The sequence below is a fragment of the Paralichthys olivaceus genome, chromosome 20 (assembly GCF_024713975.1).
Source record: "Paralichthys olivaceus isolate ysfri-2021 chromosome 20, ASM2471397v2, whole genome shotgun sequence".
Lineage (NCBI taxonomy): Eukaryota > Metazoa > Chordata > Actinopteri > Pleuronectiformes > Paralichthyidae > Paralichthys > Paralichthys olivaceus.
Window position 1 is genome coordinate 3,342,650 of NC_091112.1, and position 25,934 is coordinate 3,368,583.

Below are 25,934 nucleotides of genomic sequence, written 5' to 3' on the forward strand. Positions count from 1 at the left end.
TCTGTCTTTGAGCCCAATAATCTCCGAGCTTCGATGTTTGTGTTAATGTTTAGTGACACTTTATTGAACCTCCTCACCTTCAGCACAGTCGGTCAGTTTGCCGTTATTGTTCAATAGCACAATAGACCTGAGCTCAGGAAGTCGATGGGAATTCTTGGCATCTCTGCAGCTGCGGCTCCGTCACAGAGGGGAAGAGGCTGCTCCTCCTGAGGGGAGGGGCTCCACAGCTGGACTTAGTGTATATCTGACAAGTGAGCAGGCACGACTACCTCTAAGGTGTCGAGAGCACTTCAAGAACACACTCACTGCAGACGAGTCAGACCGCGACCCCGTGCAGAGCTGGGATTCCAGCACGCTCAGGTAAGAGGAATATCTTCTTAGTTTTTAAGCTCTTAAAAAGAAAAATGATCTGTCTGATTAAGGAGAAGCTGAATCTTTCTGTGAGTGTGGTTTAATAATGCAGCGAGAAAAAACACACATCTGAACTGTTGCTCAGTTTCATTTGAGTGAGTCGAGGGGACAGGACAATCTTGTCAAAGCAAAAGTGAAGAAAAACAATGTGTGGGCTGCACAATCTGCCAACACCCTCCTGATAAAAAAGAGAAAGCAAACATTCTTCTGTGATTACCTTTGACCACGGATGTTACAATGTCATTTTACATAACGGTGGCCTGTGTGTGACTGTTGAGAAAATATCAGAACATTGTGTCTGCATCAGTGATCACACACGTAATTACAATCCTGCATTCCCCACAATTACAGCTGCAGAAACTCTTGTGCAACTCAAATGATACTCTGCTTCCTCATTCATTCCTGCTATTGAATTCACCCCAGTGATAAAGACTGCTACATGCACATGTGAGCTTAAACGCAAGGAAACTGGTAATTTGCACTGTGGTGTCTTATCTCATCATTGTTCTGCAGGTTCTTGTTTTCTCTCAGGCTGAAAAGCAGAATGTTTGTCAGTCTGACAGTTTCTTGGCAAAGTTGAAGCTTCATTTATGAGAACATATAATTTACTTTGACAATGTGTTTAACCCAAAGTTGCATTTAAACATGTTAGAGACACGTTTTTTTTTACTCCTATCAATCACTGTCAATCAGTTACAGGCTACATTTTGTGTATGTTCTTAATTCATTCTAAAGATATTTTAAAATGTTGATAGTAAGGATTGAGTTTTGTGATTGTACAGTATTTGTAACCCTTAAATAAATGGTTTCATTAGAATTGGAGTTGCAGGGATTAGTTGAGTGACAGGAAGTAATTTATTAAGTTTTATGACTGGTAATTATTTGTCAAAGTCAATAAATCTAATATGTTTCGATTTCATTTCATATTCTAAGAAACGGTTAAGGAGACAAATTATTTCTTTGAACCAAACAATCAGCAAAGACAATAATTCAGATTGAATCCAAACAGATAATAAGGTTTAACTAAGTCCACATTTATTGTATATTCAATGTTCAGTTGTTATATTTGGCAGCAAGAAATGAAATGATAAACTTTATAAAGTCATGGTTGCGGCCAGACAGTAGTATTGTTGGTGCTTTTACAAAGTCAACCACAAAACCACAAAACAAGTCTCCTTAGGAAACCATATTTACCATACCCATTAGATCTGGATTTATATTTGGATCTGCACCAAATTGCACACACTCAAAAAGTCAGTCCAAATTTGCAAAATTAAAGAAAGTGAAAGAAATCCTGGATCCGCACCAACACTTAATGGGATCTTGTCTGATCCTATCGCATCGTTCTAACACGTCTCCTGTTCTGTTGGTTTTGTGGAATCCTGCAAACTAATAAATAATGGAACCTCAGACGTGTTTGGCAGAGAAAATAGAGGGTTTACATGTCTGCTTCAGGGCAGGAAGGTTCATTTACCAAAGTACTGAATGTGAAGATTAAATAGTGTTTTCACAGTAACCCTTTGTGGGAACATTTTACTGCAGCTGATATGAGGTATTTTAATTTATGATATGATAAGTAAACACACACTGTGTCATAAATGTAAAGTGAAACTTCAAAACATCAAACATTTACAAAGTGGGTGTTGAATTCAAACAGAGACACAGCAGCACCACATGATTGCTGCTGCCACAATAAACAGCTTCAGTCTGTTTTACAGAAGCAGAAATTTGTGCTACTTGGCTGGTGGAGGTCAATGCCGGGACTGCATCGTGGTGACCTCGCCGTTGTCGCACGGTGCGCAGTGAAAAAACTGTTCACGCCTTAATTCCGCTGAGATTATAAATGACAGGAGAGCAGTATTTTTAACAGCGTGGTGCTCACGAGCTGCTGTGAACACTGCCACAATAACTCATTTCCATTTCATGCAGTGACGCTAATTGAGGTGATTTTTTTAAAACTATATTCCAACAGAAGTAACACGTGGAAGTAATAATACACAGAATAGAGGCTTGTCTATGATCCACATGTCCCCTCTGACCTGCGTTATTAAAAGAGTGAGCAGGTTTGGTTGAGTTCTCCTCCACACCCTCTTTCTTTCGGTCACTCCTACTGGCCACGATGACATCATGTTGAACATAAACCTCAGCAGGAGGGGCGGAGAGAGTCCTTTGTCTGTGTGTGTGATCACTTAACAGTCCTGGAAGAGTTCAGACACGTAGAATGAATAAGGTGCAGTTACATGTTCAAGGAAACCCCAGTAGTAAAGTAGTCATACACCCTTAAAAGTTACCCCTTTGAAAATACTTATGCATTATGTCTTTAACTCTCTGAACTCTGCAGTAGAAATTGTGTCTGCGTTGGAGTTTCTATTTCACTGCGATGTCAGTTCTTCTATATCTCCTCATCGAATCACTAATCTGTACAACCTAAGATAAAAGGTATAAATGAACAAACCACGACGAATGATAAAGAGTAATAAAATTGGGACATAAATAAAAATGATTTTCCATCAAATGTTGCTAAATAACCACATAAAACATGGATCCTGAAGATGTTTTAATATAGAAACATGTAAGAAATATTTCCTCACACCCCATAACTTGTTGGAAATATGCACAAATTTCTATTTTTGGAGCTGTGCCCATTTTGGTCTGCTCCTCTCCGGCACTAAAGTGCTTTATCAACATGTTTTTCTTTAACTTGAAATGAAACATAAAGGCGTCGTCTCAAGATAACAACATGACGAGGCTTTCTGCTGCAAAATAAAAAGAATGCTCTAACTAGTGTAGTATTTGTTTAAGATCAATTTGTGCAACATCTGAACTTATGAATCAGTTTATTGTCACACATTTCTAATGTTAGCCTGATGTACTTGGGTTGGTTAAACCTTAAACAATGGCTGCCTGTAAAGCAAGATAATGATAATGTCGAAGTTAAAGGGTTAAGATTGGCATAGTGTTTCATGAGTGTTGTTACAACACCTGGCATCTGGCTGTTCTAGTTTTGAAGCTTTGTGTCACATTCGGCCAAAGCAAATACACCAGGCTTGTAAAACATGTTCATGAACTGCCAGAGGTTCATTGCTTTTCTTATCATTTATTTTCTTCTCTGCATGTAGAAATTCTGATCTTATCTTGATTACATTAATTTACTCTTGACTTTTTCTGTCATTATCTCTATCAGGACAATATTTCAAAGTCTCAACCTCTGACAATAAAGAGTTCCTTTGGTCTTCACCCTGGATTTAGGAACGGCCTCCCAGCAATCAGAGGCAACCCAGAAGGTTTGTTATGTAAGATGGAACACAGAACATGCATCGTAAAAACTTATCACAGGGTTAAGAGTTGAGGTATCTGAATTTGACAATGTGGGCAAACCAATAAACTATATAACATTAATAACTTAACATTATGAAACATAAATATCAACTGGCATGAACGAAACTTAACTGAAGAACTTGAGCTGAAAACCCTCAGTGCTTTTACTCATATACATTAAGTGTAAGGATCACACCAGGGGTCCCAAGCCTCCCTCCAGGCTGGAAGGCATTCGTCTGCACTCAAAGAAATTGGGCTAATCCAAAAGAGCAAATAAAACAAACATACATTTCAATATAATATCATTATAAAATAGTACCAGTGGTGGGAAAATTATTTAAAACATTGCATTCATCTTTACATGCAGTACATTCCCATTCTCTCTAAACAAGTTTTTAAACAACACCTTTCTGAAACAAACACAAAATGTTGTGTAATGATACCTATAGACAATGCATGCAATATTCAAACATATGTAAACATCAATCTCTGTGTTGTACAGTTCTTTAGGTCAAGATGGAAAATCTAGACATGAAGCAAAATGGCCACACAGAAGTCCACAGACCCGTGGCTGGTATATTTCTGGAGAAGACAAAGGAGAAAATGACCATATATCAAGCCATGAAAAAGCGTCTGCTTAAACCAGGGACAGCATTGGCTCTGCTTGAAGCACAAGCTGCCACAGTGGGAATCATAGACCCAATAAACAATAGAATACTTCCTGTTGCAAATGCTGTTAAAGAGGAAATAGTTGGACCGGAAATGAAAGAGAAACTCCTCACAGCAGAGAAAGCAATCAGTGGCTATGTAGACCCCTATACCAACCAAATAATATCTGTATTCCAAGCCATGCAGAAAGATTTGATCCCACGAGATAACGGCTTACGGCTGCTGGAAGCGCAGATAACCACACAAGGCCTGATTGATCCCATTGAGAAAACAAATATCTCAGTTGAATCTGCAATTCAAAGAGGCTACTATGAGAAAGGTTTGCTCAATGACCAGATGTCTGAGCTGAAAATTTTCTACAATCCAAGTTCACAAGAAACTCTCAGTTACCAAAACCTTCTGGAGAAATGCACGGTGGAGCCAGACACAGGCCTGTTGCTCCTTCCTGTCTGCATCACATTCAAAGGTCTTCGACGAGGCATTTCCTCCACTGAACTCTTCGAATCAAAGGTCATTGACCAAGAAACATTTGATGACCTACGACAGGGAAAGACCACAACACAGGATGTGCTGTTGATGGAAACAGTGAAAGAATACTTGCAGGGCAAAGGCAGCATTTCAGGAATTGCTTTGCTTTCATCCAATCAGAGAATGAGCATTTATCAGGCCATGAAACAAAGAATACTGATGCCAGGGACAGCGCTAGTTCTCCTGGAGGCACAAGCTGCAACTGGATTCATGATTGACCCAGTAGAAAATAAAAAGTTCACTGTGGATGAAGCCGTCAAGATCAAACTTATTGGCCCAGAATATCATGCAAAACTGCGTTCTGCTGAGAGAGCAGTCACTGGATACAAAGATCCATACACAGGTGAAACTATTTCCCTGTTCCAAGCCATGTCAAAAGACCTCATTGTTAGGGAGCATGGGATTCGTCTACTTGAGGCACAAATTGCAACAGGTGGAATAATAGACCCAATCAACAGCCACAGACTTCCCACAGACGTAGCCTTCAAGAGAGGTTATTTCAACGAAGAGATGAATGCCATACTAGAGGATTCAGGGGATGACACAAAAGGGTTTTTTGACCCAAACACAGAAGATAATCTTTCTTACCTTCATCTGATGGAAAGATGCGTCACTGATCCTGTCACTGGACTGTGCCTCCTCCCGCTCCTTGAAAAGTCAGACAGGCTGAATTTTCACTTCATTGATTACAAAACTAAAATGGCCTTCAAAGAAGTGAAGGTGAAAGTGACATGTGGGAAGTACATGGGAATGACAGTATCTCTGTGGGAACTGCTGATGTCAGAGTACTTTGATGAACAGCAGAGGACCAGCTTCTGTCAGAAGTACAGAGAGAGGACACTCACTATCCAGATGATCATTACAACAGTTCTGGAAGTGATAGAGAAGTCTGTGAAAACAACTAAAGTTGTCTTTGAAGGCATCAGAGAACCTGTCACAGCCAAACAACTTCAGGAGGCAGACATCATAAGTAAAGAGGTCCTGGAGGATCTGACAAAGGGAAAAAAGTCAGTGAAAGACATGATGGAAGATGAAAATGTAAATGTGTACCTACAGGGGAAAGACAGTATTGCAGGTATTATGCTTCCTAATTCTCAGATCATGACCATCGACCAAGCCAGAAAGAAAGGAAAGCTGATGCCAGGAACTGCCCTGATTCTGCTGGAGGCACAGGCAGCAACAGGGTTTATTATTGACCCGATTGGAAACAGAAAGTTTTCAGTGGATGATGCCGTCAAAGCAAAGATTGTGGGGCCAGATATATGTCAAAAGCTGCGGTCAGCAGAGAAAGCTGTCACTGGTTACATAGATCCATATAATGGGAAAATAATCTCTTTGTTCCAAGCAATGCAAAAAGATCTCATCGTAAAAGACCATGGAATTCGGCTCCTGGAAGCCCAGATTGCCACTGGTGGAATCATAGACCCAGTGAACAGCCATCGGATACCTGTCCATGTGGCCTACAAAAGAGGGTACTTCAATGAGGAAATGAATCAGATCCTTAGTGATCCAAGTGATGACACCAAAGGATTTTTTGACCCTAATACCCATGAGAACCTGACATACTTGCAGCTCATAGCCAGATGTGTCACAGATCCCAGTACAGGTATGTGTCTCTTGCCACTCAAAGGTAAAAGTAACAAGATCAACATCGATGATAATCTTCGAGAAACATTCAAAACAGCAGTTACTGTTAAGTATGGCAGGTTCAAGGGCAAGCACACAACACTGTGGGATCTTATCAATTCTGAGTATCTGTCTGAGGACAAACGGCAAGAGTTTTTCAAGCTCTTCAAGTCAAGGAAAATCACAATTGAGCAACTTATTGTGACCATTTTGGAGATTATTGAAAATAAGGAGATAAAAAAGCAAGCAGGGTTGAACTTTCAAAGTCTCAGAGGAGAGGTCTCTGTTGTGGATCTTTTGGAGCTGGAAATTGTGAATGAGCAAACATACAACAGCTTGATCCAGGGACAACTGACAAGCACAGATGTGATGAAAATGGACAGTGTGAGAGAGTTCCTACAAGGAAAAAGCTGTGTAGCTGGTGTGATACTGCAACCCTCCAATCAGAAGTTAAGTATCTATGAGGCACAGAGAATCGGTGTTCTCACACCTGGTACTGCCCTCTGCCTCCTTGAAGCACAAGCAGCCACAGGGTTCATTGTTGATCCTCAGAAAAACCAAAAACTTACAGTGGCACAAGCTCTCAGAGAAAAGGTAATTGGGCCACATATGTATGAAAAACTTTTGTCTGCAGAGAGGGCAGTCACTGGTTACACAGATCCATACACTGGTCAAAAGATCTCACTTTTCCAAGCTTTGCAAAAGGATTTAATTATCAAGCAGCATGGCATCCGTTTACTTGAGGCCCAGATCGCTACAGGTGGAATCATTGATCCCTTGAAGTGCCTTCACCTCCCTCTTGAGGTTGCATATAGAAAAGGATATTTTGATGCAGAACTTAATCAAATACTGATCGATCCAACTGATGACACAAAAGGCTTTTTTGACCCGCAGACACAAGAAAATCTGACATACATGGAGATGTTGGGCAGATGCTTTAAAGATAAGGAAACAGGACTGTTGCTATTGACACTGAGTGACAAACCAAAAGCTACAGGAACAAAGACAAAAGTGTTGACTGACACAGAGATAAAGCAAGAATTTGAAAAGACAGCTGTGAAAATATCATTTGGACGCTATTCAGGGAAATTGGTTTCTCTATGGGAACTGCTTCACGCTCGGTTCTTCACTGAGGAACAACGGCTTGAATTCATTGAAAAATACAGAACACAAAACATTACCAAACAAACCTTAATCACAATGGTGACTTCCACCATTGAAAAACTAGAGAAGAGTGAAACTCCCAAGATGGTAATGGGCCTCAGAAAGCCTGTCTCTGCACAACAGCTTCTGAATTCAGATATCATTGATGCAGCTACATTCAAACAAGTTAATGAAAGAGAACTTGCTTTTGAAGCAGTGACCCAACGTAAATCTGTGAGAGGATACCTTAAGGGAACCAGAAGCATTGCCGGGATTAAGGTCCTTCCCTCCCAGAAAGTAATGAGCATATATGAAGCAAAAACAAAGGATCTCTTGACACCTGGTATTGCACTACTTCTGCTTGAAGCGCAAGCTGCAACAGGATGGGTGATTGATCCAATCAAAAACAAGTTCTATTCTGTCGATGAGGCAGCGAGAGAGAAGGTTATTGGACTAGATGTTCACGAACACCTTCTGTCAGCTGAACGAGCTGTCACTGGCTATAAAGATCCATACACAGATGCAACGATATCACTGTTTGAAGCATTGAATGAAGAGCTGATTCAAAGAAACGATGGCATTCGTCTTCTCGAGGCTCAGATAGCAACTGGAGGAATCATTGACCCAAATCAAAGTCACAGGCTACCTGTTCATGTTGCTATTAAAAGGGGATATCTTGATGAAAAAACGAGCAAAATTCTATCGAACCCCACTGATGATGCAAAGGGATTCTTTGACCCAAATACAAAAGAAAACCTCTCTTACTGTCAGCTGATAAGTCAATGTGAGGAGGATCCAGAAAGTGGGCTACTTCTACTACCCCTGTCTGAAGAGAAATCCCATGTATTCCACACAGATGAACAAATAGTGCTCACATTGAAAAACACAACTATTACCATGAATGCAGGAAAGTACAAAAACAAAGAGGTGACATTGTGGGAAGTGTTGATCTCTGAATACATATCAGAACAAAAAAGGAAGCAGCTGACACAACAATTCAAGTCAGGAGCCCTGAAAATAGAGGACATCACTGAAATACTCACAGTTATCATTACAGAGGTATCGTCCAAAGAAAAGAAGTTCAGAGGACTTAGAAAGCAGGTCTCAGCCAGCGAGTTGTATGAGTCAAAAATAATCTCAAAGGACCTTTTCACTCAGATTATACAAGGGGAGGTAACAGAGGAGAATGTCAGTAAAATGGAATCAATTCAAAAGTACCTTGGAGCTACAAACTGTATAGCAGGTGTCAGAGTTGAATCTACAAAGAAAGTTATTAGCATTTATGAAGCAAAGACAAGAGGTTTGCTGCCCCCTGGCACTTCTCTTGTGCTTTTGGAAGCACAAGCAGCAACTGGTTTTGTCATTGACCCAGTGAACAACAAGAAACTTTCAGTCGACCAAGCTGTAGACCAAAGAGTGGTTGGCAGTGAGTGGAAAAATAAACTGCTCTCAGCAGAAAGAGCTGTCACAGGTTACAAAGATCCCTACACTGGAGACACAATTTCTTTGTTCCAAGCCTTGAAAAAAGATCTCATTGTGAAAGATCATGGAATTCGTCTCCTTGAAGCACAAATTGCCACAGGAGGCATCATTGACCCCGTACACAGTCACAGAGTGCCTGTACAGGTGGCTTACCAAAGAGGTTACTTTGATGAAGAAATGAACCAGATTCTGTCTGATCCTGATGATGACACCAAGGGCTTCTTTGACCCCAACACTCATGAGAACCTCACCTATCTCCAACTGGTGGAGAGATGTGTCACTGATCCAAAAACAGGTCTGAACTTACTGGTCATTGTGAAGAAAGGAGAGTTTTATTTCTTTGTTGATGAGGCTACAAAGCTCATTCTGAAATCTACAACAACAACCAGAGCAGGAGGGAAATACCAAGGAACGACTGTGTGTCTGTGGGATCTGCTTTACTCCAAATACATCACTGAGGAGAGGAGGAGAGAGCTTGTGCAACAATACAAGTCTGGTTCAATCACACTTGAACGCTTCATGGAAATCATTCTGACCATCATCCAACAACAGACAACAACAACCTCATGCTCAACAATCGTCACATGCCAACCTCCAGAAACCAAAGTGGACAGCAGCACATCAAAAACTACCGTCACCACGACTACAATCACAGAGTCAAGTCAACTTCCAACGTTCCATGGTATCAGGAAGGATGTCAGTGCTAATGAGCTGCTTGAGTCAAAAATCATCACTGAGGACCTCTACAAAAGTCTGAGGTCTGGAACAGTCACAGTGACAGAAATTACTAAAATGGACTCAGTGCGTAAGTACCTCGAGGGAACCAACAGCATTGCAGGAGTGTACCTGCAGTCCACCAAGGAGACACTGAGTATCTATGAAGCTAAACAACGAGGACTACTGACCCCTGGAACTTCTCTGGTTCTGCTGGAGGCCCAAGCTGCCACTGGTTTTGTTATTGACCCACTGAACAACAAGAAACTTTCTGTAGAGGAAGCTGTAGACCAAAGAGTAGTTGGCAGTGAGTGGGGAAAGAAACTGCTCTCAGCAGAAAGAGCCGTCACCGGTTACAAAGATCCCTACACTGGAAACACAATTTCTTTGTTCCAAGCCTTGAAAAAAGATCTGATTGTGAAAGATCATGGAATTCGTCTCCTTGAAGCACAAATTGCCACAGGAGGCATCATTGACCCCGTACACAGTCACAGAGTGCCTGTACAGGTGGCTTACCAAAGAGGTTACTTTGATGAAGAAATGAACCAGATTCTGTCTGATCCTGATGATGACACCAAGGGCTTCTTTGACCCCAACACTCAAGAGAACCTCACCTATCTCCAGCTGGTGGAGAGATGTGTCACTGATCCCATCACTGGTCTTAGTTTACTGGTCATTGTGAAGAAAGGAGAGTTTTATTTCTTTGTTGATGAGAGTACAAAGCTCATTCTGAAATCTACAACAACAACCAGAGCAGGAGGGAAATACCAAGGAACGACTGTGTGTCTGTGGGATCTGCTTTACTCCAAATACATCACTGAGGAGAGGAGGAGAGAGCTTGTGCAACAATACAAGTCTGGTTCAATCACACTTGAACGCTTCATGGAAGTCATTCTGACCATCATCCAACAACAGACAACAACAACCTCATGCTCAACAATCGTCACATGCCAACCTCCAGAAACCAAAGTGGACAGCAGCACATCAAAAACTACCGTCACCACGACTACAATCACAGAGTCAAGTCAACTTCCAACGTTCCATGGTATCAGGAAGGATGTCAGTGCTAATGAGCTGCTTGAGTCAAAAATCATCACTGAGGACCTCTACAAAAGTCTGAGGTCTGGAACAGTCACAGTGACAGAAATTACTGAAATGGACTCAGTGCGTAAGTACCTCGAGGGAACCAACAGCATTGCAGGAGTGTACCTGCAGTCCACCAAGGAGACACTGAGTATCTATGAAGCTAAACAACGAGGACTACTGACCCCTGGAACTTCTCTGGTTCTGCTGGAGGCCCAAGCTGCCACTGGTTTTGTTATTGACCCACTGAACAACAAGAAACTTTCTGTAGAGGAAGCTGTAGACCAAAGAGTAGTTGGCAGTGAGTGGGGAAAGAAACTGCTCTCAGCAGAAAGAGCTGTCACCGGTTACAAAGATCCCTACACTGGAAACACAATTTCTTTGTTCCAAGCCTTGAAAAAAGATCTGATTGTGAAAGATCATGGAATTCGTCTCCTTGAAGCACAAATTGCCACAGGAGGCATCATTGACCCCGTACACAGTCACAGAGTGCCTGTACAGGTGGCTTACCAAAGAGGTTACTTTGATGAAGAAATGAACCAGATTCTGTCTGATCCTGATGATGACACCAAGGGCTTCTTTGACCCCAACACTCAAGAGAACCTCACCTATCTCCAGCTGGTGGAGAGATGTGTCACTGATGCCATCACAGGTCTTAGTTTACTGGTCATTGTGAAGAAAGGAGAGTTTTATTTCTTTGTTGATGAGGCTACAAAGCTTATTCTGAAATCTACAACAACAACCAGAGCAGGAGGGAAATACCAAGGAAAGACTGTGTGTCTGTGGGATCTGCTTTACTCCAAATACATCACTGAGGAGAGGAGGAGAGAGCTTGTGCAACAATACAAGTCTGGTTCAATCACACTTGAACGCTTCATGGAAGTCATTCTGACCATCATCCAACAACAGACAACAACAACCTCATGCTCAACAATCGTCACATGCCAACCTCCAGAAACCAAAGTGGACAGCAGCACATCAAAAACTACCGTCACCACGACTACAATCACAGAGTCAAGTCAACTTCCAACGTTCCATGGTATCAGGAAGGATGTCAGTGCTAATGAGCTGCTTGAGTCAAAAATCATCACTGAGGACCTCTACAAAAGTCTGAGGTCTGGAACAGTCACAGTGACAGAAATTACTGAAATGGACTCAGTGCGTAAGTACCTCGAGGGAACCAACAGCATTGCAGGAGTGTACCTGCAGTCCACCAAGGAGACACTGAGTATCTATGAAGCTAAACAACGAGGACTACTGACCCCTGGAACTTCTCTGGTTCTGCTGGAGGCCCAAGCTGCCACTGGTTTTGTTATTGACCCACTGAACAACAAGAAACTTTCTGTAGAGGAAGCTGTAGACCAAAGAGTAGTTGGCAGTGAGTGGGGAAAGAAACTGCTCTCAGCAGAAAGAGCTGTCACCGGTTACAAAGATCCCTACACTGGAAACACAATTTCTTTGTTCCAAGCCTTGAAAAAAGATCTGATTGTGAAAGATCATGGAATTCGTCTCCTTGAAGCACAAATTGCCACAGGAGGCATCATTGACCCCGTACACAGTCACAGAGTGCCTGTACAGGTGGCTTACCAAAGAGGTTACTTTGATGAACAAATGAACCAGATTCTGTCTGATCCTGATGATGACACCAAGGGCTTCTTTGACCCCAACACTCAAGAGAACCTCACCTATCTCCAGCTGGTGGAGAGATGTGTCACTGATCCCATCACAGGTCTTAGTTTACTGGTCATTGTGAAGAAAGGAGAGTTTTATTTCTTTGTTGATGAGGCTACAAAGCTTATTCTGAAATCTACAACAACAACCAGAGCAGGAGGGAAATACCAAGGAAAGACTGTGTGTCTGTGGGATCTGCTTTACTCCAAATACATCACTGAGGAGAGGAGGAGAGAGCTTGTGCAACAATACAAGTCTGGTTCAATCACACTTGAACGCTTCATGGAAGTCATTCTGACCATCATCCAACAACAGACAACAACAACCTCATGCTCAACAATCGTCACATGCCAACCTCCAGAAACCAAAGTGGACAGCAGCACATCAAAAACTACCGTCACCACGACTACAATCACAGAGTCAAGTCAACTTCCAACGTTCCATGGTATCAGGAAGGATGTCAGTGCTAATGAGCTGCTTGAGTCAAAAATCATCACTGAGGACCTCTACAAAAGTCTGAGGTCTGGAACAGTCACAGTGACAGAAATTACTGAAATGGACTCAGTGCGTAAGTACCTCGAGGGAACCAACAGCATTGCAGGAGTGTACCTGCAGTCCACCAAGGAGACACTGAGTATCTATGAAGCTAAACAACGAGGACTACTGACCCCTGGAACTTCTCTGGTTCTGCTGGAGGCCCAAGCTGCCACTGGTTTTGTTATTGACCCACTGAACAACAAGAAACTTTCTGTAGAGGAAGCTGTAGACCAAAGAGTAGTTGGCAGTGAGTGGGGAAAGAAACTGCTCTCAGCAGAAAGAGCTGTCACCGGTTACAAAGATCCCTACACTGGAAACACAATTTCTTTGTTCCAAGCCTTGAAAAAAGATCTGATTGTGAAAGATCATGGAATTCGTCTCCTTGAAGCACAAATTGCCACAGGAGGCATCATTGACCCCGTACACAGTCACAGAGTGCCTGTACAGGTGGCTTACCAAAGAGGTTACTTTGATGAAGAAATGAACCAGATTCTGTCTGATCCTGATGATGACACCAAGGGCTTCTTTGACCCCAACACTCAAGAGAACCTCACCTATCTCCAGCTGGTGGAGAGATGTGTCACTGATCCCATCACTGGTCTTAGTTTACTGGTCATTGTGAAGAAAGGAGAGTTTTATTTCTTTGTTGATGAGAGTACAAAGCTCATTCTGAAATCTACAACAACAACCAGAGCAGGAGGGAAATACCAAGGAAAGACTGTGTGTCTGTGGGATCTGCTTTACTCCAAATACATCACTGAGGAGAGGAGGAGAGAGCTTGTGCAACAATACAAGTCTGGTTCAATCACACTTGAACGCTTCATGGAAGTCATTCTGACCATCATCCAACAACAGACAACAACAACCTCATGCTCAACAATCGTCACATGCCAACCTCCAGAAACCAAAGTGGACAGCAGCACATCAAAAACTACCGTCACCACGACTACAATCACAGAGTCAAGTCAACTTCCAACGTTCCATGGTATCAGGAAGGATGTCAGTGCTAATGAGCTGCTTGAGTCAAAAATCATCACTGAGGACCTCTACAAAAGTCTGAGGTCTGGAACAGTCACAGTGACAGAAATTACTGAAATGGACTCAGTGCGTAAGTACCTCGAGGGAACCAACAGCATTGCAGGAGTGTACCTGCAGTCCACCAAGGAGACACTGAGTATCTATGAAGCTAAACAACGAGGACTACTGACCCCTGGAACTTCTCTGGTTCTGCTGGAGGCCCAAGCTGCCACTGGTTTTGTTATTGACCCACTGAACAACAAGAAACTTTCTGTAGAGGAAGCTGTAGACCAAAGAGTAGTTGGCAGTGAGTGGGGAAAGAAACTGCTCTCAGCAGAAAGAGCTGTCACCGGTTACAAAGATCCCTACACTGGAAACACAATTTCTTTGTTCCAAGCCTTGAAAAAAGATCTGATTGTGAAAGATCATGGAATTCGTCTCCTTGAAGCACAAATTGCCACAGGAGGCATCATTGACCCCGTACACAGTCACAGAGTGCCTGTACAGGTGGCTTACCAAAGAGGTTACTTTGATGAAGAAATGAACCAGATTCTGTCTGATCCTGATGATGACACCAAGGGCTTCTTTGACCCCAACACTCAAGAGAACCTCACCTATCTCCAGCTGGTGGAGAGATGTGTCACTGATCCCATCACAGGTCTTAGTTTACTGGTCATTGTGAAGAAAGGAGAGTTTTATTTCTTTGTTGATGAGGCTACAAAGCTTATTCTGAAATCTACAACAACAACCAGAGCAGGAGGGAAATACCAAGGAAAGACTGTGTGTCTGTGGGATCTGCTTTACTCCAAATACATCACTGAGGAGAGGAGGAGAGAGCTTGTGCAACAATACAAGTCTGGTTCAATCACACTTGAACGCTTCATGGAAGTCATTCTGACCATCATCCAACAACAGACAACAACAACCTCATGCTCAACAATCGTCACATGCCAACCTCCAGAAACCAAAGTGGACAGCAGCACATCAAAAACTACCGTCACCACGACTACAATCACAGAGTCAAGTCAACTTCCAACGTTCCATGGTATCAGGAAGGATGTCAGTGCTAATGAGCTGCTTGAGTCAAAAATCATCACTGAGGACCTCTACAAAAGTCTGAGGTCTGGAACAGTCACAGTGACAGAAATTACTGAAATGGACTCAGTGCGTAAGTACCTCGAGGGAACCAACAGCATTGCAGGAGTGTACCTGCAGTCCACCAAGGAGACACTGAGTATCTATGAAGCTAAACAACGAGGACTACTGACCCCTGGAACTTCTCTGGTTCTGCTGGAGGCCCAAGCTGCCACTGGTTTTGTTATTGACCCACTGAACAACAAGAAACTTTCTGTAGAGGAAGCTGTAGACCAAAGAGTAGTTGGCAGTGAGTGGGGAAAGAAACTGCTCTCAGCAGAAAGAGCTGTCACCGGTTACAAAGATCCCTACACTGGAAACACAATTTCTTTGTTCCAAGCCTTGAAAAAAGATCTGATTGTGAAAGATCATGGAATTCGTCTCCTTGAAGCACAAATTGCCACAGGAGGCATCATTGACCCCGTACACAGTCACAGAGTGCCTGTACAGGTGGCTTACCAAAGAGGTTACTTTGATGAACAAATGAACCAGATTCTGTCTGATCCTGATGATGACACCAAGGGCTTCTTTGACCCCAACACTCAAGAGAACCTCACCTATCTCCAGCTGGTGGAGAGATGTGTCACTGATCCCATCACAGGTCTTAGTTTACTGGTCATTGTGAAGAAAGGAGAGTTTTATTTCTTTGTTGATGAGGCTACAAAGCTTATTCTGAAATCTACAACAACAACCAGAGCAGGAGGGAAATACCAAGGAAAGACTGTGTGTCTGTGGGATCTGCTTTACTCCAAATACATCACTGAGGAGAGGAGGAGAGAGCTTGTGCAACAATACAAGTCTGGTTCAATCACACTTGAACGCTTCATGGAAGTCATTCTGACCATCATCCAACAACAGACAACAACAACCTCATGCTCAACAATCGTCACATGCCAACCTCCAGAAACCAAAGTGGACAGCAGCACATCAAAAACTACCGTCACCACGACTACAATCACAGAGTCAAGTCAACTTCCAACGTTCCATGGTATCAGGAAGGATGTCAGTGCTAATGAGCTGCTTGAGTCAAAAATCATCACTGAGGACCTCTACAAAAGTCTGAGGTCTGGAACAGTCACAGTGACAGAAATTACTGAAATGGACTCAGTGCGTAAGTACCTCGAGGGAACCAACAGCATTGCAGGAGTGTACCTGCAGTCCACCAAGGAGACACTGAGTATCTATGAAGCTAAACAACGAGGACTACTGACCCCTGGAACTTCTCTGGTTCTGCTGGAGGCCCAAGCTGCCACTGGTTTTGTTATTGACCCACTGAACAACAAGAAACTTTCTGTAGAGGAAGCTGTAGACCAAAGAGTAGTTGGCAGTGAGTGGGGAAAGAAACTGCTCTCAGCAGAAAGAGCCGTCACCGGTTACAAAGATCCCTACACTGGAAACACAATTTCTTTGTTCCAAGCCTTGAAAAAAGATCTGATTGTGAAAGATCATGGAATTCGTCTCCTTGAAGCACAAATTGCCACAGGAGGCATCATTGACCCCGTACACAGTCACAGAGTGCCTGTACAGGTGGCTTACCAAAGAGGTTACTTTGATGAAGAAATGAACCAGATTCTGTCTGATCCTGATGATGACACCAAGGGCTTCTTTGACCCCAACACTCAAGAGAACCTCACCTATCTCCAGCTGGTGGAGAGATGTGTCACTGATCCCATCACAGGTCTTAGTTTACTGGTCATTGTGAAGAAAGGAGAGTTTTATTTCTTTGTTGATGAGGCTACAAAGCTCATTCTGAAATCTACAACAACAACCAGAGCAGGAGGGAAATACCAAGGAAAGACTGTGTGTCTGTGGGATCTGCTTTACTCCAAATACATCACTGAGGAGAGGAGGAGAGAGCTTGTGCAACAATACAAGTCTGGTTCAATCACACTTGAACGCTTCATGGAAGTCATTCTGACCATCATCCAACAACAGACAACAACAACCTCATGCTCAACAATCGTCACATGCCAACCTCCAGAAACCAAAGTGGACAGCAGCACATCAAAAACTACCGTCACCACGACTACAATCACAGAGTCAAGTCAACTTCCAACGTTCCATGGTATCAGGAAGGATGTCAGTGCTAATGAGCTGCTTGAGTCAAAAATCATCACTGAGGACCTCTACAAAAGTCTGAGGTCTGGAACAGTCACAGTGACAGAAATTACTGAAATGGACTCAGTGCGTAAGTACCTCGAGGGAACCAACAGCATTGCAGGAGTGTACCTGCAGTCCACCAAGGAGACACTGAGTATCTATGAAGCTAAACAACGAGGACTACTGACCCCTGGAACTTCTCTGGTTCTGCTGGAGGCCCAAGCTGCCACTGGTTTTGTTATTGACCCACTGAACAACAAGAAACTTTCTGTAGAGGAAGCTGTAGACCAAAGAGTAGTTGGCAGTGAGTGGGGAAAGAAACTGCTCTCAGCAGAAAGAGCCGTCACCGGTTACAAAGATCCCTACACTGGAAACACAATTTCTTTGTTCCAAGCCTTGAAAAAAGATCTGATTGTGAAAGATCATGGAATTCGTCTCCTTGAAGCACAAATTGCCACAGGAGGCATCATTGACCCCGTACACAGTCACAGAGTGCCTGTACAGGTGGCTTACCAAAGAGGTTACTTTGATGAAGAAATGAACCAGATTCTGTCTGATCCTGATGATGACACCAAGGGCTTCTTTGACCCCAACACTCAAGAGAACCTCACCTATCTCCAGCTGGTGGAGAGATGTGTCACTGATCCCATCACAGGTCTTAGTTTACTGGTCATTGTGAAGAAAGGAGAGTTTTATTTCTTTGTTGATGAGGCTACAAAGCTCATTCTGAAATCTACAACAACAACCAGAGCAGGAGGGAAATACCAAGGAAAGACTGTGTGTCTGTGGGATCTGCTTTACTCCAAATACATCACTGAGGAGAGGAGGAGAGAGCTTGTGCAACAATACAAGTCTGGTTCAATCACACTTGAACGCTTCATGGAAATCATTCTGACCATCATCCAACAACAGACAACAACAACCTCATGCTCAACAATCGTCACATGCCAAACTCCAGAAACCAAAGTGGACAGCAGCACATCAAAAACTACAGTCACCACGACTACAATCACAGAGTCAAGTCAACTTCCAACGTTCCATGGTATCAGGAAGGATGTCAGTGCTAATGAGCTGCTTGAGTCAAAAATCATCACTGAGGACCTCTACAAAAGTCTGAGGTCTGGAACAGTCACAGTGACAGAAATTACTGAAATGGACTCAGTGCGTAAGTACCTCGAGGGAACCAACAGCATTGCAGGAGTGTACCTGCAGTCCACCAAGGAGACACTGAGTATCTATGAAGCTAAACAACGAGGACTACTGACACCTGGAACTTCTCTGGTTCTGCTGGAGGCCCAAGCTGCCACTGGTTTTGTTATTGACCCACTGAACAACAAGAAACTTTCTGTAGAGGAAGCTGTAGACCAAAGAGTAGTTGGCAGTGAGTGGGGAAAGAAACTGCTCTCAGCAGAAAGAGCCGTCACCGGTTACAAAGATCCCTACACTGGAAACACAATTTCTTTGTTCCAAGCCTTGAAAAAAGATCTGATTGTGAAAGATCATGGAATTCGTCTCCTTGAAGCACAAATTGCCACAGGAGGCATCATTGACCCCGTACACAGTCACAGAGTGCCTGTACAGGTGGCTTACCAAAGAGGTTACTTTGATGAAGAAATGAACCAGATTCTGTCTGATCCTGATGATGACACCAAGGGCTTCTTTGACCCCAACACTCAAGAGAACCTCACCTATCTCCAGCTGGTGGAGAGATGTGTCACTGATCCCATCACAGGTCTTAGTTTACTGGTCATTGTGAAGAAAGGAGAGTTTTATTTCTTTGTTGATGAGGCTACAAAGCTTATTCTGAAATCTACAACAACAACCAGAGCAGGAGGGAAATACCAAGGAAAGACTGTGTGTCTGTGGGATCTGCTTTACTCCAAATACATCACTGAGGAGAGGAGGAGAGAGCTTGTGCAACAATACAAGTCTGGTTCAATCACACTTGAACGCTTCATGGAAGTCATTCTGACCATCATCCAACAACAGACAACAACAACCTCATGCTCAACAATCGTCACATGCCAACCTCCAGAAACCAAAGTGGACAGCAGCACATCAAAAACTACCGTCACCACGACTACAATCACAGAGTCAAGTCAACTTCCAACGTTCCATGGTATCAGGAAGGATGTCAGTGCTAATGAGCTGCTTGAGTCAAAAATCATCACTGAGGACCTCTACAAAAGTCTGAGGTCTGGAACAGTCACAGTGACAGAAATTACTGAAATGGACTCAGTGCGTAAGTACCTCGAGGGAACCAACAGCATTGCAGGAGTGTACCTGCAGTCCACCAAGGAGACACTGAGTATCTATGAAGCTAAACAACGAGGACTACTGACCCCTGGAACTTCTCTGGTTCTGCTGGAGGCCCAAGCTGCCACTGGTTTTGTTATTGACCCACTGAACAACAAGAAACTTTCTGTAGAGGAAGCTGTAGACCAAAGAGTAGTTGGCAGTGAGTGGGGAAAGAAACTGCTCTCAGCAGAAAGAGCCGTCACCGGTTACAAAGATCCCTACACTGGAAACACAATTTCTTTGTTCCAAGCCTTGAAAAAAGATCTGATTGTGAAAGATCATGGAATTCGTCTCCTTGAAGCACAAATTGCCACAGGAGGCATCATTGACCCCGTACACAGTCACAGAGTGCCTGTACAGGTGGCTTACCAAAGAGGTTACTTTGATGAAGAAATGAACCAGATTCTGTCTGATCCTGATGATGACACCAAGGGCTTCTTTGACCCCAACACTCAAGAGAACCTCACCTATCTCCAGCTGGTGGAGAGATGTGTCACTGATCCCATCACAGGTCTTAGTTTACTGGTCATTGTGAAGAAAGGAGAGTTTTATTTCTTTGTTGATGAGGCTACAAAGCTCATTCTGAAATCTACAACAACAACCAGAGCAGGAGGGAAATACCAAGGAAAGACTGTGTGTCTGTGGGATCTGCTTTACTCCAAATACATCACTGAGGAGAGGAGGAGAGAGCTTGTGCAACAATACAAGTCTGGTTCAATCACACTTGAACGCTTCATGGAAGTCATTCTGACCATCATCCAACAACAGACAACAACAACCTCATGCTCAACAATCGTCACATGCCAACCTCCAGAAACCAAAGTGGACAGCAGCACATCAAAAACTACCGTCACCACGACTACAATCACAGAGTCAAGTCAACTTCCAACGTTCCATGGTATCAGGAAGGATGTCAGTGCTAATGAGCTGCTTGAGTCAAAAATCATCACTGAGGACCTCTACAAAAGTCTGAGGTCTGGAACAGTCACAGTGACAGAAATTACTGAAATGGACTCAGTGCGTAAGTACCTCGAGGGAACCAACAGCATTGCAGGAGTGTACCTGCAGTCCACCAAGGAGACACTGAGTATCTATGAAGCTAAACAACGAGGACTACTGACCCCTGGAACTTCTCTGGTTCTGCTGGAGGCCCAAGCTGCCACTGGTTTTGTTATTGACCCACTGAACAACAAGAAACTTTCTGTAGAGGAAGCTGTAGACCAAAGAGTAGTTGGCAGTGAGTGGGGAAAGAAACTGCTCTCAGCAGAAAGAGCCGTCACCGGTTACAAAGATCCCTACACTGGAAACACAATTTCTTTGTTCCAAGCCTTGAAAAAAGATCTGATTGTGAAAGATCATGGAATTCGTCTCCTTGAAGCACAAATTGCCACAGGAGGCATCATTGACCCCGTACACAGTCACAGAGTGCCTGTACAGGTGGCTTACCAAAGAGGTTACTTTGATGAAGAAATGAACCAGATTCTGTCTGATCCTGATGATGACACCAAGGGCTTCTTTGACCCCAACACTCAAGAGAACCTCACCTATCTCCAGCTGGTGGAGAGATGTGTCACTGATCCCATCACAGGTCTTAGTTTACTGGTCATTGTGAAGAAAGGAGAGTTTTATTTCTTTGTTGATGAGGCTACAAAGCTCATTCTGAAATCTACAACAACAACCAGAGCAGGAGGGAAATACCAAGGAAAGACTGTGTGTCTGTGGGATCTGCTTTACTCCAAATACATCACTGAGGAGAGGAGGAGAGAGCTTGTGCAACAATACAAGTCTGGTTCAATCACACTTGAACGCTTCATGGAAATCATTCTGACCATCATCCAACAACAGACAACAACAACCTCATGCTCAACAATCGTCACATGCCAAACTCCAGAAACCAAAGTGGACAGCAGCACATCAAAAACTACAGTCACCACGACTACAATCACAGAGTCAAGTCAACTTCCAACGTTCCATGGTATCAGGAAGGATGTCAGTGCTAATGAGCTGCTTGAGTCAAAAATCATCACTGAGGACCTCTACAAAAGTCTGAGGTCTGGAACAGTCACAGTGACAGAAATTACTGAAATGGACTCAGTGCGTAAGTACCTCGAGGGAACCAACAGCATTGCAGGAGTGTACCTGCAGTCCACCAAGGAGACACTGAGTATCTATGAAGCTAAACAACGAGGACTACTGACACCTGGAACTTCTCTGGTTCTGCTGGAGGCCCAAGCTGCCACTGGTTTTGTTATTGACCCACTGAACAACAAGAAACTTTCTGTAGAGGAAGCTGTAGACCAAAGAGTAGTTGGCAGTGAGTGGGGAAAGAAACTGCTCTCAGCAGAAAGAGCCGTCACCGGTTACAAAGATCCCTACACTGGAAACACAATTTCTTTGTTCCAAGCCTTGAAAAAAGATCTGATTGTGAAAGATCATGGAATTCGTCTCCTTGAAGCACAAATTGCCACAGGAGGCATCATTGACCCCATACACAGTCACAGAGTGCCTGTACAGGTGGCTTACCAAAGAGGTTACTTTGATGAAGAAATGAACCAGATTCTGTCTGATCCTGATGATGACACCAAGGGCTTCTTTGACCCCAACACTCAAGAGAACCTCACCTATCTCCAGCTGGTGGAGAGATGTGTCACTGATCCCATCACAGGTCTTAGTTTACTGGTCATTGTGAAGAAAGGAGAGTTTTATTTCTTTGTTGATGAGGCTACAAAGCTCATTCTGAAATCTACAACAACAACCAGAGCAGGAGGGAAATACCAAGGAACGACTGTGTGTCTGTGGGATCTGCTTTACTCCAAATACATCACTGAGGAGAGGAGGAGAGAGCTTGTGCAGCAATACAAGTCTGGTTCAATCACACTTGAACACTTCATGGAAGTCATTCTGACCATCATCCAACAACAGACAACAACAACCTCATGCTCAACAATCGTCACATGCCAACCTCAAGAAACCAAAGTGGACAGCAGCACATCAAAAACTACCGTCACCACGACTACAATCACAGAGTCAAGTCAACTTCCATCGTTCCATGGTATCAGGAAGGATGTCAGTGCTAATGAGCTGCTTGAGTCAAAAATCATCACTGAGGACCTCTACAAAAGTCTGAGGTCTGGAACAGTCACAGTGACAGAAATTACTGAAATGGACTCAGTGCGTAAGTACCTCGAGGGAACCAACAGCATTGCAGGAGTGTACCTGCAGTCCACCAAGGAGACACTGAGTATCTATGAAGCTAAACAACGAGGACTACTGACCCCTGGAACTTCTCTGGTTCTGCTGGAGGCCCAAGCTGCCACTGGTTTTGTTATTGACCCACTGAACAACAAGAAACTTTCTGTAGAGGAAGCTGTAGACCAAAGAGTAGTTGGCAGTGAGTGGGGAAAAAAACTGCTCTCAGCAGAAAGAGCCGTCACCGGTTACAAAGATCCCTACACTGGAAACACAATTTCTTTGTTCCAAGCCTTGAAAAAAGATCTGATTGTGAAAGATCATGGAATTCGTCTCCTTGAAGCACAAATTGCCACAGGAGGCATCATTGACCCCGTACACAGTCACAGAGTGCCTGTACAGGTGGCTTACCAAAGAGGTTACTTTGATGAAGAAATGAACCAGATTCTGTCTGATCCTGATGATGACACCAAGGGCTTCTTTGACCCCAACACTCAAGAGAACCTCACCTATCTCCAGCTGGTGGAGAGATGTGTCACTGATCCCATCACAGGTCTTAGTTTACTGGTCATTGTGAAGAAAGGAGAGTTTTATTTCTTTGTTGATGAGGCTACAAAGGTCATTCTGAAATCTACAACAACAACCAGAGCAGGAGGGAAATACCAAGGAAAGACTGTGTGTCTGTGGGATCTGCTTTACTCCAAATACATCACTGAGGAGAGGAGGAGAGAGCTTGTGCAACAATACAAGTCTGGTTCAATCACACTTGAACGCTTCATGGAAATCACTCTGACCATCATTCAACAACAGACAACAACAACCTCATGCTCAACAATTGTCACATGCCAACCTCCAGAAACCAAAGTGGACAGCAGCACATCAAAAACTACCGTCACCACGACTACAATCACAGAGTCAAGTCAACTTCCATCGTTCCATGGTATCAGGAAGGATGTCAGTGCTAATGAGCTGCTTGAGTCAAAAATCATCACTGAGGACCTCTACAAAAGTCTGAGGTCTGGAACAGTCACAGTGACAGAAATTACTAAAATGGACTCAGTGCGTAAGTACCTCGAGGGAACCAACAGCATTGCAGGAGTGTACCTGCAGTCCACCAAGGAGACACTGAGTATCTATGAAGCTAAACAACGAGGACTACTGACCCCTGGAACTTCTCTGGTTCTGCTGGAGGCCCAAGCTGCCACTGGTTTTGTTATTGACCCAGTGAAGAACAAGAAACTTTCTGTAGAGGAAGCTGTAGACCAAAGAGTAGTTGGCAATGAGTGGGGAAAGAAACTGCTCTCAGCAGAAAGAGCTGTCACCGGTTACAAAGATCCCTACACTGGAAACACAATTTCTTTGTTCCAAGCCTTGAAAAAAGATCTGATTGTGAAAGATCATGGAATTCGTCTCCTTGAAGCACAAATTGCCACAGGAGGCATCATTGACCCCGTACACAGTCACAGAGTGCCTGTACAGGTGGCTTACCAAAGAGGTTACTTTGATGAAGAAATGAACCAGATTCTGTCTGATGCTGATGATGACACCAAGGGCTTCTTTGACCCCAACACTCATGAGAACCTCACCTATCTCCAGCTGGTGGAGAGATGTGTCACTGATCCCATCACAGGTCTTAGTTTACTCCCCTTGCACAGGTGAAGGAAAGAAAACCTTTCAATAACTTTTTTATTTGCATATCTCAGCAAATCTTACTAATTAATATTTGCTGTTAGTACTTTTTTCTTTTAGTAACAAATTCATTTCAGTGAATGTGTTTTAAGGTTCTAGTTAGTTGTTCAGTTTATGATGTCCCTACTGAAAAATGTCATATATGGATACTGTGGTGCTGAAAAAAGGAAATGCACTCTAAACATTTCCTGTCATATTACAGGAAGATCATTTTTTAATATGTTTTTATCACCACTATCTTTGATGAGTACTACAGTACCTTTGCGGCAATATTCACAAAACCAAGGCTGTGACATTTACTCCAAATAGGATTTTATCCTCTTTTAGACTCCTAAAAATAAACCCAACCTGGGAAAATAGTCAGTAAATTCCTCTACTTTTTACATGATTGGTTGTTAAATACTTTTTGTCACTCCTGTGTTTGACATACAAAATCTCTGAGGTTTGAAATGAATGTTGAAAAGTGTAAAACAATAGTGGCTTTGATCTTCTTTGGTTTTCAATTTGTTTTTTGAATTCTCATCTCCTTGGACTACATACAACAAGCAGTCACTGTGCTATCAAACTGTGACAAGATGATGATTTTATTTGCCCTGTTTTTTATATTTTGTGGGAACAATGTACTAGAATGTAATTCTTACAATCAGAATGTTTTACAGTAAGTAGACAAAAATGTTGTATTTCTTATAGTAGAACTTTAAGTATAGTTTCTCTGAGCCTGCATTGACTTGGAAGCATTTTCAAGATTTGTATTATTGTAAAAAGTTGACTATAAATAAATAATACATCTAAAGCTTGTCTTTTTTTCCATTGATCATGTTAATGTACACAACGAATATACATTTATTTATTTCAAATAGAGCAAATACAATATTAACACATGTAGTTTTTGAAAAAAGTGTTAAATGAATGAGGCATTAATAATTAAATGTTAAACATTATAACACAGGCTTCTGGTGGTCTTCATGCACATTTAGTTGAGAACAACACTCCCTAGTGGAGGGGTATGGACACTTGAGTAGTTTTTATTCAAATATTTCTTGACAAATTTTTGCCTGGAATTACTGTAACTTGGTCTAAAATAATTATGAAAGAAGTAATAAAATAATTACATTAAAAAAATCCTGGCGTACACAATCAAAAGTCCCATAATTCAGATGATTCTTAAATACGACAGGTCAGACGTTCCCATTTCATTGAAATCTAAGCAGGTCAAGTCCAATGAATAAAATGTTTTGGTACAAAGGTGAGGAGTAAACTGCTTAAGGCAAAAACGCCAATTAGAAATTAAAACATTGAGTAAATTTAATAGAAAATAGGCCTTT

The 25,934-nt window shown here is 42.8% G+C and overlaps 1 protein-coding gene across 2 annotated transcripts; it reads left to right on the forward strand.

Annotated features, from left to right (window-relative positions):
• Positions 1 to 222: 222 nt before the first annotated feature.
• On the forward strand, positions 223 to 25,402 carry eppk1 (epiplakin 1). 2 transcript variants are annotated; one of them, XM_069516403.1, is made up of 3 exons: positions 223 to 360; positions 3,596 to 3,704; positions 4,232 to 25,402. In XM_069516403.1, the coding sequence occupies exon 3, from the start codon at positions 4,246 to 4,248 to the stop codon at positions 24,577 to 24,579; it is 20,334 nt and encodes a 6,777-aa protein (XP_069372504.1). In that variant the 5' UTR covers positions 223 to 360; positions 3,596 to 3,704; positions 4,232 to 4,245; the 3' UTR covers positions 24,580 to 25,402. The 2 variants fall into 2 exon arrangements, with proteins under 2 accessions (XP_069372504.1, XP_069372503.1); XM_069516402.1 differs by having other exon boundaries at positions 3,596 to 3,695.
• The last annotated feature ends 532 nt before the right edge of the window (positions 25,403 to 25,934 follow it).